Source organism: Neopelma chrysocephalum, unplaced genomic scaffold (genome assembly GCF_003984885.1).
Source record: "Neopelma chrysocephalum unplaced genomic scaffold, ASM398488v2 Primary Assembly neopelma1_143, whole genome shotgun sequence".
In the NCBI taxonomy this organism is placed as follows: Eukaryota; Metazoa; Chordata; class Aves; order Passeriformes; family Pipridae; genus Neopelma; species Neopelma chrysocephalum.
The window spans coordinates 2,613,307-2,626,719 of NW_020897805.1; the positions used below are offsets into that span (position 1 = coordinate 2,613,307).

The window sequence follows — 13,413 nt, forward strand, 5'->3', positions numbered from 1 at the left end:
TGTGCCATACGTAAATGGAGATATGATACAATTTCAATTAAAAATATGTCTGAAGGGTGTTTGTCTGGATTTGAAGCAGTGGTTTCCTAGTCAAAGTCCTATCTCCAGAAGTAACTTTCCTTGCTTGGAAAAAAAAATACTGTACCCTCTTTATTTGAACTTGTGAAATGTGTTGACATTGTACCGTTGTTGGGCTTGAGGGAAGGAGGGGGAAGCTTTTGGTGCGACTATCAGAATCGAACAACTGTATATGGCTATATTGAGATAATCGTGTAAAAGGAAAACTGGCTGAATGAGTTTCAAAATGTGTTATTTCTTCATTATCTAGCACTTTATAATTAACTGTTCTTTTTTTATTATTTCAGGAAGCTGCCACTTTTGCTAGAGAGCAAGGCTTTGAGGTGAGTTAACCCACAATTGCACACTAAACAGATCCTAAAGGTTTTTTTCTTGCTGATAATGAAGTTCTTTTGGACAATGATTGATGTGCTATTATACTCTCCAAGCCTCGCAGCGGTTGCCATGGAAACTTGGCAGTCGTCATGGTTTCTTTGTTCTGCCAGCTCAGTGTTATGACGCACTCTGCTAGGTCTGCACCCAACATCGCCTACAGATGTTATTTATTGAATTTTGAAAAGCCTCTTGGGAAGCCGAGAGGTTGGGCACGGTTTCAAGCTGCCTCTGCAGATATGGGACCTGTCAGTTTGTTCAGTTAAAAAGCTACCTCATTAGCTGCATTACACTCCAGAAGGATTCACTGCTAAAGCAGTGGTGAAGCAAGACTAAATAGTGAAATATAACACCGCTTAAATAACTTAAACCCTGCCATATGCGGATTATCATTATGCAAATGAATTTTAGAAAGGTTGTATATAAAATTGTTAGGTACTGATTAATGTAAACCATGCTTCTACAAACAGCTTCTTTTAGAAAGGGTAGCGTGGAATTTGTGTTTCAAAACATATTCGAGTTGGTGTTTTCCATCTGTGCTCTAAAAATGTCTGATCCTCTACTTTCTTGAAGTAAACACTGTTGATTTTACAGTGATTTTCAGAGCTTTTGATTTCATCTTCTCAAGGTATTTATTTGACTAGTACCACCCATTGGCTACATTCAGATAGCTTAATCTGGAGAGCCATCAGCTATTGGTCTCTAATGCTGAATTCAAATAGGCAGGTTTTAAATACTATAATTAATGTGACAAGGCTTGTGCTAATTTTGCAGATAGTAAGTGATCTTACCGAAATCTAAATTGCAGAACTGAACACACATAAATCCTTTTACATGTTTTTTCACTGGAATAAGACCCACCTTAATTGATTTGTTTGCAGTGTAAGAGAATAGATAGGAGTTTGACTGCTCCTTTTTGCATAAATAATAGAAGCCGCGCAATTCAAACTGCATCACTTTAAGAATGTGCCACTTCTGTGTGTGGATGGTTGCATATAAAAAAAGAGGGAAAGACTGACAGCTTTTGTTCTACAATTTAGATTTCTTTAGAACCATACACCAGCAGGTACATCAATGCCATCACTGTTTCAGATATTAAACTGTGGGCTGTCCCATTTCATTTTATGTTTCCCAAATTCATGTGGCTGCTTTGTAGAAATCAAGACTTTTTATCACTGTCAATTTTCATTTGTATAATCTATATTCTTAAGCATAAAAATACACTTTGAGTTTATACTAGCAAATGAATGAATTTCACAGATGCCTCCAAAATATGAAGCATAAGAAATTATTGGTACCCTCTGGTAGCTAGACAATAAAAAGAAAGGAAGTAGTGTATTAAGTCTACCCATTCTATATTTTTATTGCCCCCTTGAGCTAAAGACTTTGAATGTGCCTGGTTTAAATTCAGCTCTAGTGACAAACTGCTTTTGCTGGTGTCTGCTAACTACCATCATATTAACCTTTCCATTAGTGCTTGCTTAGAGATTTTAGCACAGTTCCTCCTGAACATCCTAAATCTGCCACATTTGATTACAGCATATCAGTAAAGTGCACAGTGATTATGATCTTATCTCTTATTGCCCCCTTGCTTGGCAACGACTCACATGTCAAGTTTGCTGACAGAGATGTGTAAAACTTGATAAGCATCCACAGTTGTGTTTCCCATTGTGCTGTGGAGGCAAAAAAAAAAAATAAAAATCACACTTAAATAAAGTATCCTACAAAAAACTCAAAGGAGCTTCAGTTAGGCTTTCAATTAAAACCAAGGAAAGTTTCCAAAAACTCTCAAAAGCTTGAAACATTGATTCTGTGATTTATATTGAGAATGGAAAACTGGTAAAAATGTCAAAGGGATGGAAAGGACTTGACTGACCAAGGCAAAAAACAAGAGGATGTTTATCATAGAAGTGATGAAAAGTTGCTGGTGGCTGCAATTAAATTTAATCAGAAATATTTTAGCATAGAGAATCAGGTGTTCTACCTCACAGTAATTTCAACAGTTTGGTGTACTAAATGCATCTCTTAAACATGGATTGAGTTAAATGTATCTGAAACAGTTTTTGAAAAGAAAAAAAAGTTTCAATCAAGACAACTTCAGGAAAATATACACCTTTTCTGAAGAAATAAAATCTTATCATAGACAGGAGAAAATACTTCAGTGACAGAAATCTGGTTTTTTTCTTTGTAAGAGAAAGTCCATTGAAAGAAATTTTTATGTTTCACCTTACCAGCAGTTAGTTTTCCATTGTACTTTGCTGAAATACTGGGTACTTTTGTAAAATCAATCACGATATTTGAAGACCGTTATTTCCTTCACTTAATCTTCTGATCAACACTTATCTGTAATAATCAGAAGTAGAACATTACTTCTGATGTAGTCTGTTCCTGGAGAGTGTCAGTGTGGGGTTGAGGGTTTTTTGTGAATTTCACGCTCTATGACATTTTAAAACTATTAAATAATGTCTGCAAAGACAGTGCTTCATCCTAATTGTACGTTGCAGTCATCTCAGTAATCCATTGTAACAGTCACAATTTTTATCCCAGGGAAGCTCTCAGACTTGGTTTCCATTAAAGTGGTAGAATGGTTGTCAGTATATTTTAACTGGATGTTTCTAATATGTTTCAGATAACAAAGGTTTATGAGGTTTTTGTTTTTACAAAAGGATAACTTGCTGTTTCTTCTGTGTGGGAATTAGGAAAGCAAAATCCTACTTTAAATGTAATATTTAGGGTTCAATTTTGTCTGTCAACCAAAGAAGGAAAACAAAGTGAATGGAACAGTAGGTATCTCAGGGGTTGGTAGCAGCTGCCATACAAAATAATTTCTCTTGTTAGAGGTAGAGGTCTCCTCCTAAGTACATATTGGCTGGGGAACAAAATCAGAGTTTTGGTACCCTGAACCGGATTTAGGTCTTCAAGTTAACAAGGTACACTGCACAGGTCCAATCTTTTCAATGGTTTTAATGGCCTGTTTAGGTCAGGGCTGTGGTAGTCACAGTTATTGGGTATCTGTTCAGAGGCAGAAATCAGAAGGCGTGGTTTGTCTAGCGTAGTTTTTCACATATTTTGTCTGATCCTGGGATATCTGATGTGCTTTCTTCACATGCACATATTCCACTTACTTGCTGGAATGAATGCCACATGTGAGTTTTTTCAGTTGCAGCATCAATAGGCAAATCATGCTTTAGTGAGATTTGTATGACAGCTTTGTTAAATCAGATTCAAGTATATAATTGGATATGTTTGAGTATCCTGTGAATTTGGGGCACATTATTGGAGCTTTAGGACCACAAACAGTACAGTCTTATCAGCCATGTCTGTAGACAAAGGATGTATAAGAAAGTCTCAGTATGTGGGCAAGTATGAGTCAGTGCAAAATAAATATTATACATATATATATATATATTATATTATTTGAAAATATTATATATATTCTGAACAGAAATAGCAGATGACAACATCCCATGATGTTTGCCTGACAATGAAATAAGAGGCATAGTACCTCTGCAGTCTTAAGTTGTAAATATTCACATACTGTATAAGGTCACAGTTGACCTTCAAAATACAACATAATGGTAAAATGGAGATATATTGTGCCTAAGTTGAAGCCTCCTCAACGTTGAAGCTCTTCCACTATATAAGCTCTATTTTATTCTCTTCCTTTGAAAAAAATTAGTATAGAGAGTGATTTTGTCTGAAAATGGTCAAGTTAATTTTCACATAAAATGCTTTTCAGTTACTTTTAAGGTCTGCACAGTCAGACACAAATCTCCAAATCACTCTGTCTGGAAACTTCTGCTTTTTTTTTAAATTACCTTTTCCTCCTAAATACCTTCCTTGTACTTATGCTTTACATCTTTATTATGTATTTAATTCTTCCTGAAAACATTTGTGCTTTTTACTTTCTTTCACTGTCTACTTTATTTCATCCTTTACCATCATTCTTCACTAATCTCTTTCCTCAGGGTCCTCTCTTCATGTAAGTTAATCTTTATTCTTCCTTAAGCTGAAGAAATCATCTTCTGGTCATGCCGTTTTCTCCTATTATAACTTCATCATTTTCCTTTCAAAATTCAGCGTGCGTGTAAATACATTGCACAAATATCTTCAAGCTCTTTGATTTCTGTGCCTGTTTTACTCCACTGTAAAATGAGCCTAATAAAGTCACCAGTAGCCACTTCCAACTTAGCAAAAACTAAACACCTCTCTCCTGTTTCCTTTGATCCTCATGATGATTTATTGCAGTTTCTAGTTTGGGGATCTCTTAATTATCAAGGCCTGAAATATTTCAGGATTTAGGTTAACCTTCAGAAGCCTACATATTAGCAAGCTGGAGGGCTATATTCTCCATTCATCCCCTGTTCAACAGCTTGTACCGCCAGCTGATACCTGCTGTTCTTAAACCTCTTAAAAAGACATTTCAAAACAGAGGAACAGCAATTTCAATGCTTTTCTCTGGCATCTTTAAGGGACTCATCACCTTCTGAGAATTAGGGGTAAGATGGCCCCTTTTTACTGTCCTCGGTCCACACAGAGGGGGTTCAAGGTTCTTCTCTTCTCTGGTGGAAGACATTGCCTTCTGAAAGCTTTGTTAACTGTCTAAGCAGGAGGAAGAAAGAAATAACACAAGTGAGAGCATTGTATATGGAAATTAAAAGTATGAGAGAATTTTAAAAAGAGATAAAGAGGCCAATAAGTAAGGGGAAACTACTTTCATGTTTGCCAAATGTGTATAAATCAATGGGCTCTCTAACTGCCAAAGTTGGGGAAGAAATTAAAGGGAGGCTAAGAGTGTTGCAGAAGTATGTAATTTTCACATCAATGGGTGTTGGTAAATATATAGCCCAGGCATATTCTCTGTCCATAGGAAAGATGAAGTGCTGGAAGAACAACAAAAAAAGAAAAAAAAAAAAGCAAGTAACCAGGACAGAGTGATATGTAGATTATAGTTCCTGAAGCGTTTACCTGACCTTCTGATGAAAAATAATCAGACTCTTGTCAAAATGGTACATGCTGTACCTGGGTTTCAAAATAACACAGTATGCTGATTGTGAAAGATACAAATCAATTTAATAATAATATAAAATAATTGTAACAACTCTGGTAAATGACTTGAAACCCCTCTGGACAGCTTTATAAATGAGCTCTATTCCATATGTAGTAGTGTTAAAAAATGAGTTTGGATTCATAACAAACAGTACACAAAACAATGAGAAAGTATTGTTCTGTTTTCATATATTCAATACTGGGCCTTCACCATGTTTCACTACAGTTCCTTGTACACAAGAGCAAACTGGGAAAATAGTGTGGTGTTGTTTAACACAGATATGAATAAAGTGGGACACAGTAAGTAGCACAGAGAATAATGTTAGGAAATAAAAGAAAAAAAAAAGGAAAATTACGTAAATTATGGAAAGAAATAGATTACGTATACCAAAGTCAATTTGTAGAACTTACTGACTTGAGATGAATCTGACAACCAAAGGTTCCCATGTAGCATTGTAAATGGGTTTGATGTTAATACAATTAAATATAGGAATACCTATATTTAGATTAGATTGAAAACTAAGTCAGAAATTGAAATTCTTATGTTTCAGATCATAGGGCAACAGTGATAATAGAAAGTATAACACTCTAATGACAAGTTGTGTTGTTAGAGTTTCATGCATCGGTTCTAACATTCGAAGCTTGTTGCTGTCAAAGGCGCTGGATGGACGAGAGGTTCAGTTCAGTTTGCCAGTGTCTCTGTTCCTACCCACATGCACAGGGAAGTACAACATCCTTCTAAAGTGAAGATTTCTGAAACTTTTGCACCTTAGCCTTGTTTCAGAAAATTGGTGGTGTTCTGTGCCCCACTGAATGTACCTTATGCCCTTTACTTCCTTGCATCTCAATTATGCAACCAGGGGCCACATGGGCTGCACACCCTCTCAGGTGCTGCAGTGTACAGTTTACTTGATGAGACCAGTTATTGTAGGGAAGTTAGAGAAACAGTATTTGTAATCCTGCTGAAATCAGAGGGATTATAGTAGTATAAAACCTGGCTAAATTGGATGAAAACAGGCTCAGAGTTTATCCAAAGTATTCTCTTACCAATTTTATTTTTAATTTTGTGATAGGTACAGTTAGAATCCAGTCAGCAGCAAAGAAACCCACTAATTACTCATTAAGAAATGCTCTTTAATTCCTTTGTTAGCTTTGCAGTTTTGCAGCAATTGGAATAGCTGAACTATCATTATCAAGATTAAAAACAGTGGTCTCATAGTACTACATAAACCCTTCAGAGAATGAAGTATTCCTCCTTTTAAAAATCTTTCTCTACTGACAATAAAGTCTATTTTATACCTAGCTGTAAGAAAATAAATCTTTGATCTGCTAATAAAGTTCTAATCTCTCACCACTCTAGTATGCTGGTAACAAGAATTTTCTTTCTCTCTGTGAATAGACTGAAGACATTAAAGAGATAGCCCGGAAGACACAAGCCCTGCCAAAGGTGAACACTAAAAGGCAACGGATCGTGGTCTTTACCCAGGGGAAAGATGACACTGTAATGGCTACAGGTATATTTTTCAAATCTCCATTGTCGCTCACAGTAAATATTCCAGTTAAACAATTACAAGTTGTGGTTTTACAAATTTTAACTGTTAAGTGGTAGTCAGAGCATTTGCCTTTTGACATTAGTCCATATTTCTCATCTTTTATGCTTTTAATTGTTTTAAGATTCTGAATTTAAAAAGTTAATATTTCACAAGGATGCCTGAGAATTTAGTTTTGAACATCTTAAGTTCTTTTTTTATAACATAGATCTAAAATATTGATCCAGTTGGTTTTACTCAGATTTTTATGACTTGAGATTTTATCTGTGTAGCCATCTTTGCTGCAAACAAGAATACACTATGCCTGCTGAGAACAGCTGTGCAACAGTGTAGTATATTTAAACATTTGTGAAGAGGAGGAAGTGAAATCCAGTACTAAGTGAATTTCCAGGCTTTTTTGCTTTGAGCAGTAAGTCTCACTTTAGCTTTTCTCAGCCGTCTGCTCCTCAATTCTCAAGGGAGTATGTGGGAAAAAGGTGTTCTAGCAGGTATACAAGTAGTTTCTGCTGTCTAAATTGATGAAGTACGATGCACAGATTTAAGCATTATAAACATGACTGCCTACCTTTTGACAGTTTCTTTAATTCTGTCCACCTATGCTTCTAGACTAAATAAAGCTATTAAAAACATGTGCTGTGGCAAGCCATTTTAGTAGTTCATTCCTTCACAAGTTAAGTTATTAGTCAGGGCTGAATTCCTCCTTTGAAAATCAAGTGAAGTTGAGGAAGCTTTGCACCTGAGGGACTGGTGCTTACTCATAGAATATTTGCCTCGAAATCAGAATTGGCTTCAGACTGTGGCTGCAGGCCTAGGCACTAAGTAGGTATGTCACTGCTATATAGATCTTTCCTAGCAGCAGTTTGAATGATTTCTCCAATAGTTTGCTGCTTCCCCTATTTTGTTAGCTACAAACTGTTTTAAAGGAAATAGAAACCAGTCATTGAGAGTTGGGTATGTGTATCTCACTGAATGATGATGGCAGTGTTCCTCCCAGAAAGTTACTGCATAACGTGAATGGCCCATATGGAGGCACTTCCCTCGAGTATTGTACAGTTGGCTGAGAAATAGCAGTATAGAAATGTTTTTACACATGAGCTAGTAATAATGTAGTAAACCTAAATCTTATATGTAACCCTCCTGTGCTCTTATTTAATTTTAAGTGAGTACTTTTTTATTCTTCAAACTGGAGTTGTTAACAAATCCATTAATCCCTTCTTTGATATTTTTACAACTGGGAGCTTATTTGAGGACTGACACTTGCTAATCTCAGCTGTTTGTTCACTATGAAATGAACTTATATTAGAGAATGCACTTTATATGCATGATAAATGCAAGATGGATAGAGAGTGTATGCAATGGTGTCAGCTACAAAAGCAAACATGATAAATGTTAAGGCAGTTTTGAGCCGTGGGATAAGCTATTCAGTGCACAAGCGTAGCTGAATCTCTTTGCTATGTTGTTATTCATGGCAGCCAAATAAATGTCAATAATAAAAGAGAATTAAAGATTTTCATTTCCCAGAGGCAGTCCTCTAATACAGCTTGATCTTTCATTTCATTTGTAATTCATTCTCATGTCAGGATGCAATCATTCGCCAGGCTCTGTGTGTCATGTTAAGTCATTTAATAATGATTAAGAACATAAAAATGTTTGGCCTGTGGGGCAATTCTCGAAAGAGATACCAATTTGTTATTGTTTTCCCCCTTTTCTTTTCCTTTGGTGTGGACCATCTTTTTCGCACCTCCTCACAATAAAATAATAATGAAAGAAGGAAAATGCATCCCTTTATTTAGCATATGATAATATCGTAGGATGGCATAGAGTGCTGCTAACACACTCAGAACTAACTAGGTCTAGGTTTCAAACCTGCAGTGCAAAGTCTAAAAGCTTCTAAATGATCTTTGGAAGAATTACTGCGTTTAGGAGTTACCAGTATAAAATAATTTCTTTTTTCTAATCTACAGGAGTATTTTTTTTGAAAAAGCAGATTGTGTGAAGTTGTTTATTCTGCCTTTTTGAGGAAACAGTAAAGTATCATAGAGTTTGTGCCTAGATTAAAATAGTATTTGCGAAGTCAGCTATGGATTTGAGTATGCTTGTTCAAACCTTCTGCTTTATATTTTGTCCAGGTTAATAATAAGAACATGCTTATTATGTTGAACAACATGTTTATGCAGAGTGACTGTGACAAATTGCAGAGACATCGACAAATTAGAGATGGACAATCACCAACTGTATGAAGTTTAACAAGGGAAAGTGCCAGATTCAGGAAAGGGCAACCCTGGGTGCGTGTATAGACTGGGGAGCAAGAGGCCAGAGAGAAGCCCTGAGGAAAGGGACCTGGGGGTCCTGACAGCAAGTAGAATATGAGTCAGCAGTGCCCTGGCAGCCAGGAGGGCCAACCGTGTCCTGGGGGGCATCAGGCAAAGCATCGCCAGCCGGTCGAGGGAGGGGATTGTTCCGCTCTGCTCTGCATTGGGGCGGCCTCACCTTGAATATTGTGGCAGTTTTGGGTGCCACAATATCAGAAAGACATTAAGCCATTAGAGGGTGTCCAAAGGAGGGCAAAAAGGATGGTGAAGGGCCTTGAGGGGAAGCTGTATGAGGAGTGGCTGTGGGCACTTGGTCTGTTCAGCCTGGAGGAGACTGAGGGGAGACCTCATTGTGGTCTTCAACATCCTCACGAGGGGAAGCAGAGGGACATATTTCGATCTCTTCACTCTTGTGACCAGTAACAGGACTTGGGGAAATGGCCTGAAGCTGAGTCAGGGGAAGTTTAGGTTGGATATCAGGAAAAGGTTCTTCACCCAGAGGGTGGTTGAGCACTGGAACAGGCTTCCCAGGGGAGAGGTCTGGGACAAGGCAGCCATGGGACTGGGTTACAAGAGAAGGGTGCACCTCTTCAGTGAGTTGTATGTAGGTTGCATGGGGATCGGGTAATGGAAATAATGGGGAGATACACTTTGTTACAGCTCTGGGTGGAAGAAGAGGAAATAGGATGGATAAAAGAAGTTGTTGCAGGTTGCCAGGTCATTCATGAAAGAGCTCAGAATTATGTATACTGGAAATTTAACATGGACTTTCTTTGGGGGTGGGGGGGTGTATATGATATGAAGAAGGCCAGATACCGCTAGTCACTACAGGTGGAGAGAATTATGACAACAGTTATTGTTCCTGGATGTTCCAGAGAATGGAAGTATCAACAGGTATTTGAGGAGCAGAGCATAGGGCAGAAAGGCACAGTTTATTACCAAAAGGAAAGACTGACGAAACAGTTCTGACTAGTGGCTCACCTCAAACAGACCATGAGCTGTAGACACTCAGGAATGGATTGACAGGCAACTTAGAGGTCCATGCAGCTGGATCACATCATGGAAACAGTGAGAAGCAGTAACTGCATCAGCAGCCTCAATCTAAGCCATTCCCATTTGTCAGTCCACTTTCTTTGTCTGTCTGAATTATTTGTGTTTTCAGAGGAAAAATTTCTCTGTCTTTATAACAGAGCGCATTGGGTCTTTCTGCTGTCTGTTTGTATCTGCTCCGTCACAGCCTCCAGCCCCAAGGCCCCTTTTCTCTCCCCTTCCTTCCTGTTCTCTGTCAGTAGGAATAATTGCAAGGAAGAGGAAAGCTCAAATTCAAGCTGAGTGTGATCAGCGTGTTTTAGAGGCAAGGAAAGGAGTGTTCAGGATTGGCACACAGGAGCTGATGCAGATGAACTGTTGACTGAATTATCTATCAGTTTCTAATAAGACTCTACAGAGCACAAGCAAATGATCATCGTCTCCTCTTTGTGTCATAGAATCATAGAATGGGTTGTGTTGGAAGGAACCTTTAAAGGTCATCTAGTCCAACCTCCTCATAATGAGCAGGGACATCTTCAACTCGAGCAGTTCCTCAAAGCCCCGTCCAGCCTGACTTTGAATGTTTCCAGGGATGGGAATATCTGCATCTTCTCTGGGAAACTGGAGCTGCATTTTTCAATAATGTCAAATTTTATCCTTTTACTGAAAAACTTGAAGGCGTTGGAGCTTCTCAGTGACCCTCAAAGTGAGCATTGAGAAAAACATTTTCTTTTTTTCTAGCGTTGGTCCCCAACATGACTGAATTTTGATAAAATTCTCTTGGGAAAAAGCAGCCTGTGAGAGACATCTGTGATGAAACCTTTCAGTACAGAGGATTATGCTTTGGTAAAGGGACTGGTAACTGAAAACGGGATCTATGGACTTGCTTATCAGAGAATTTTATTTGAGGAACAGTACTGGGTTGATTCCTTGTGTGGATGCTCTTCATCCATACTACGAATTACTTGGCTATCAAGACTCTGGTCCCAATACCACAGCCTTCTTCCATCATATCCTTCTTCCCAGGCCTAAGTTTCTGGATTTGACTGAGGTTTGAGATTTGACTAAGCTTATGGGATACATTTCATGTTTCAATATTTTTTCTGCAGCCACAAAAAATACCTAAGTGGAGAGTGCAGGGGGAGTTAATGAACACATGCAATCTCCTGTTTTCAGCATCTGGAGCTCTTAAAAATGCACCAAAAATCACAAGCTCTGGCAGGAACATATATGTCATATCTATATGTGTGCTATAACATTTGTCAGAATCAAATGCCGTGAAAGATATCCCTTTTACAGAGTTGCTCATAACTTTAAGCAAATTACTTTTAGTCAGATACATTTTATGATTGGTCTTGGCCCAAAGGGAAATCTTCAGAAAGTCTGAGCAAAATCAGTTCAGCAATGGAAAAACATACTTTTATATTGAAATATTTGCATAATTCAAGAACAGCTGAAGCTACAAACTTTAACTTGGCTCGTTTTATAGCTTTAATAGAGGAAAGAAAAACAATCCAAATTTGAAGAAAACCACTTCAGCGTTTTTCAAGTTATGAATGATGAAATCTGGCATGTTCAGGGATGAACACAGAATTTTCCATTTTTCCCCCTTCAACCTCTGATGTTTGCAGGACCACCTCTATTTAAGGTCATGTTTGTAGTAACCTTGTTTGTTAGAATATGGCAGGAAAAATGGATTTTTCTGAGGATTCAAGCTTTAAAGCCAGCTCAGGTAGGACTTACTAACTACTTATATCTTCATTTTTTGGGACACATCACTTGAGATATTTCAGGGACCCTATTAGCAGTGCTGGCAATTGTGGTAAAAAGACAGAGGTTCATCTTAAAAATTTATTAGTGCACCTACCACGTACTACATAAAAAAAGAGTTTTGTGAATTTCTGTGTGTTATTATTGTTATTTTATCTATTCCATAAATTAAACAGCACATGCAGTGTAGGCAAGTTAATATGTAACAATAAAACTGCAACATTACCAGCTTTTAGAGCCTGCCTACCAAGCTTTTGATACTGGAGTGGTACCAGACATTTGCCTCTAGATGTTATTCTGAAATAGAACACTGAGCTAAATAGATGTTGGTGTCACTCAGTACAACCATTTTTAAGGTAATGTATACAGATGTGTTCATAAATTAAAAGTTTATATGTTTGGATAGAACTAAAACCTAATCTAAATTAAAATATTGACAAATGATAGTACGTTTTTACGAATGATGAAGCTTCTTTTACTTTGTAAGGATATGTTAGATCTTAAATATTTTAGTAGATTTTTTTTAAGCATTTGTTTGAGAAGGGTTGTCATAATTGCAGAAATGAGATGTTTTAACGGCCATTCTTAGATCATAATAGCATGATGCTGGATGCTTTTCGGGGTAATGAAAAGGGCTGATGTTCAAGTGTACAGCTTGGTCCAAACAGAGGTCAGTAGGTTTTCTTCGACAGGTTGTGGGGCAATCACAGAGCAGCCTGTTACCTTGTAAGCCTATCTATAAAACATAGAAGTATTTATCAATATTGACAGTGTTGACATTTTATGGTGGGTCTGTTTGCGGCTCCTCTTTCTGTAAGTTACTGAGTATTGTATGTTCTTCTCTAAGAAGTAGGAAAAGGTGTTATTTTTTTTCCTTGCTTACAGCTTTCATGCTTAGCCTTCCAGACAGGAAAACCTTGACTAGCTCTTTTTTTATCAGCTAGGCTTCATGTGCATTTACACAAACAAGAATAGTGCCTTGGACCTGGGGAAACAGTAGTGGAATTATATTACCATATACTCTCTTCTTCACCTGATTACACACTTTCACTCTTCCCTATCTATTTATATTCACAAATGGAAAGAAAAGTTTCAAAACCAAAAGTGGACTTAAAAGAAAAGGAAACTTTAGTCCCCTAGTGCTATAACAAATGAACCAGAAAGCCCAGAAGAATTAGTTTATTTGTGTCTTAGGAAACCACAAAATCTAAATTAATAATGAATGTTTGTTTATAGGGATTAATGAATAGCAA

The 13,413-nt window shown here is 37.4% G+C and overlaps 1 protein-coding gene across 5 annotated transcripts in view; it reads left to right on the forward strand.

Moving 5' to 3' along the window:
• ADK (adenosine kinase) overlaps window positions 1–13,413 on the forward strand; it is a 277,815-nt gene that overhangs the window by 229,242 nt on the left and 35,160 nt on the right. For all 5 annotated transcript variants that reach the window (XM_027700143.1, XM_027700145.1, XM_027700146.1 and 2 more), the window contains 2 exons: window positions 366–401; window positions 6,899–7,013. In XM_027700143.1, coding sequence (XP_027555944.1) covers window positions 366–401; window positions 6,899–7,013 — 151 coding nt within the window. The remainder of the gene's footprint in view (window positions 1–365; window positions 402–6,898; window positions 7,014–13,413) is intronic.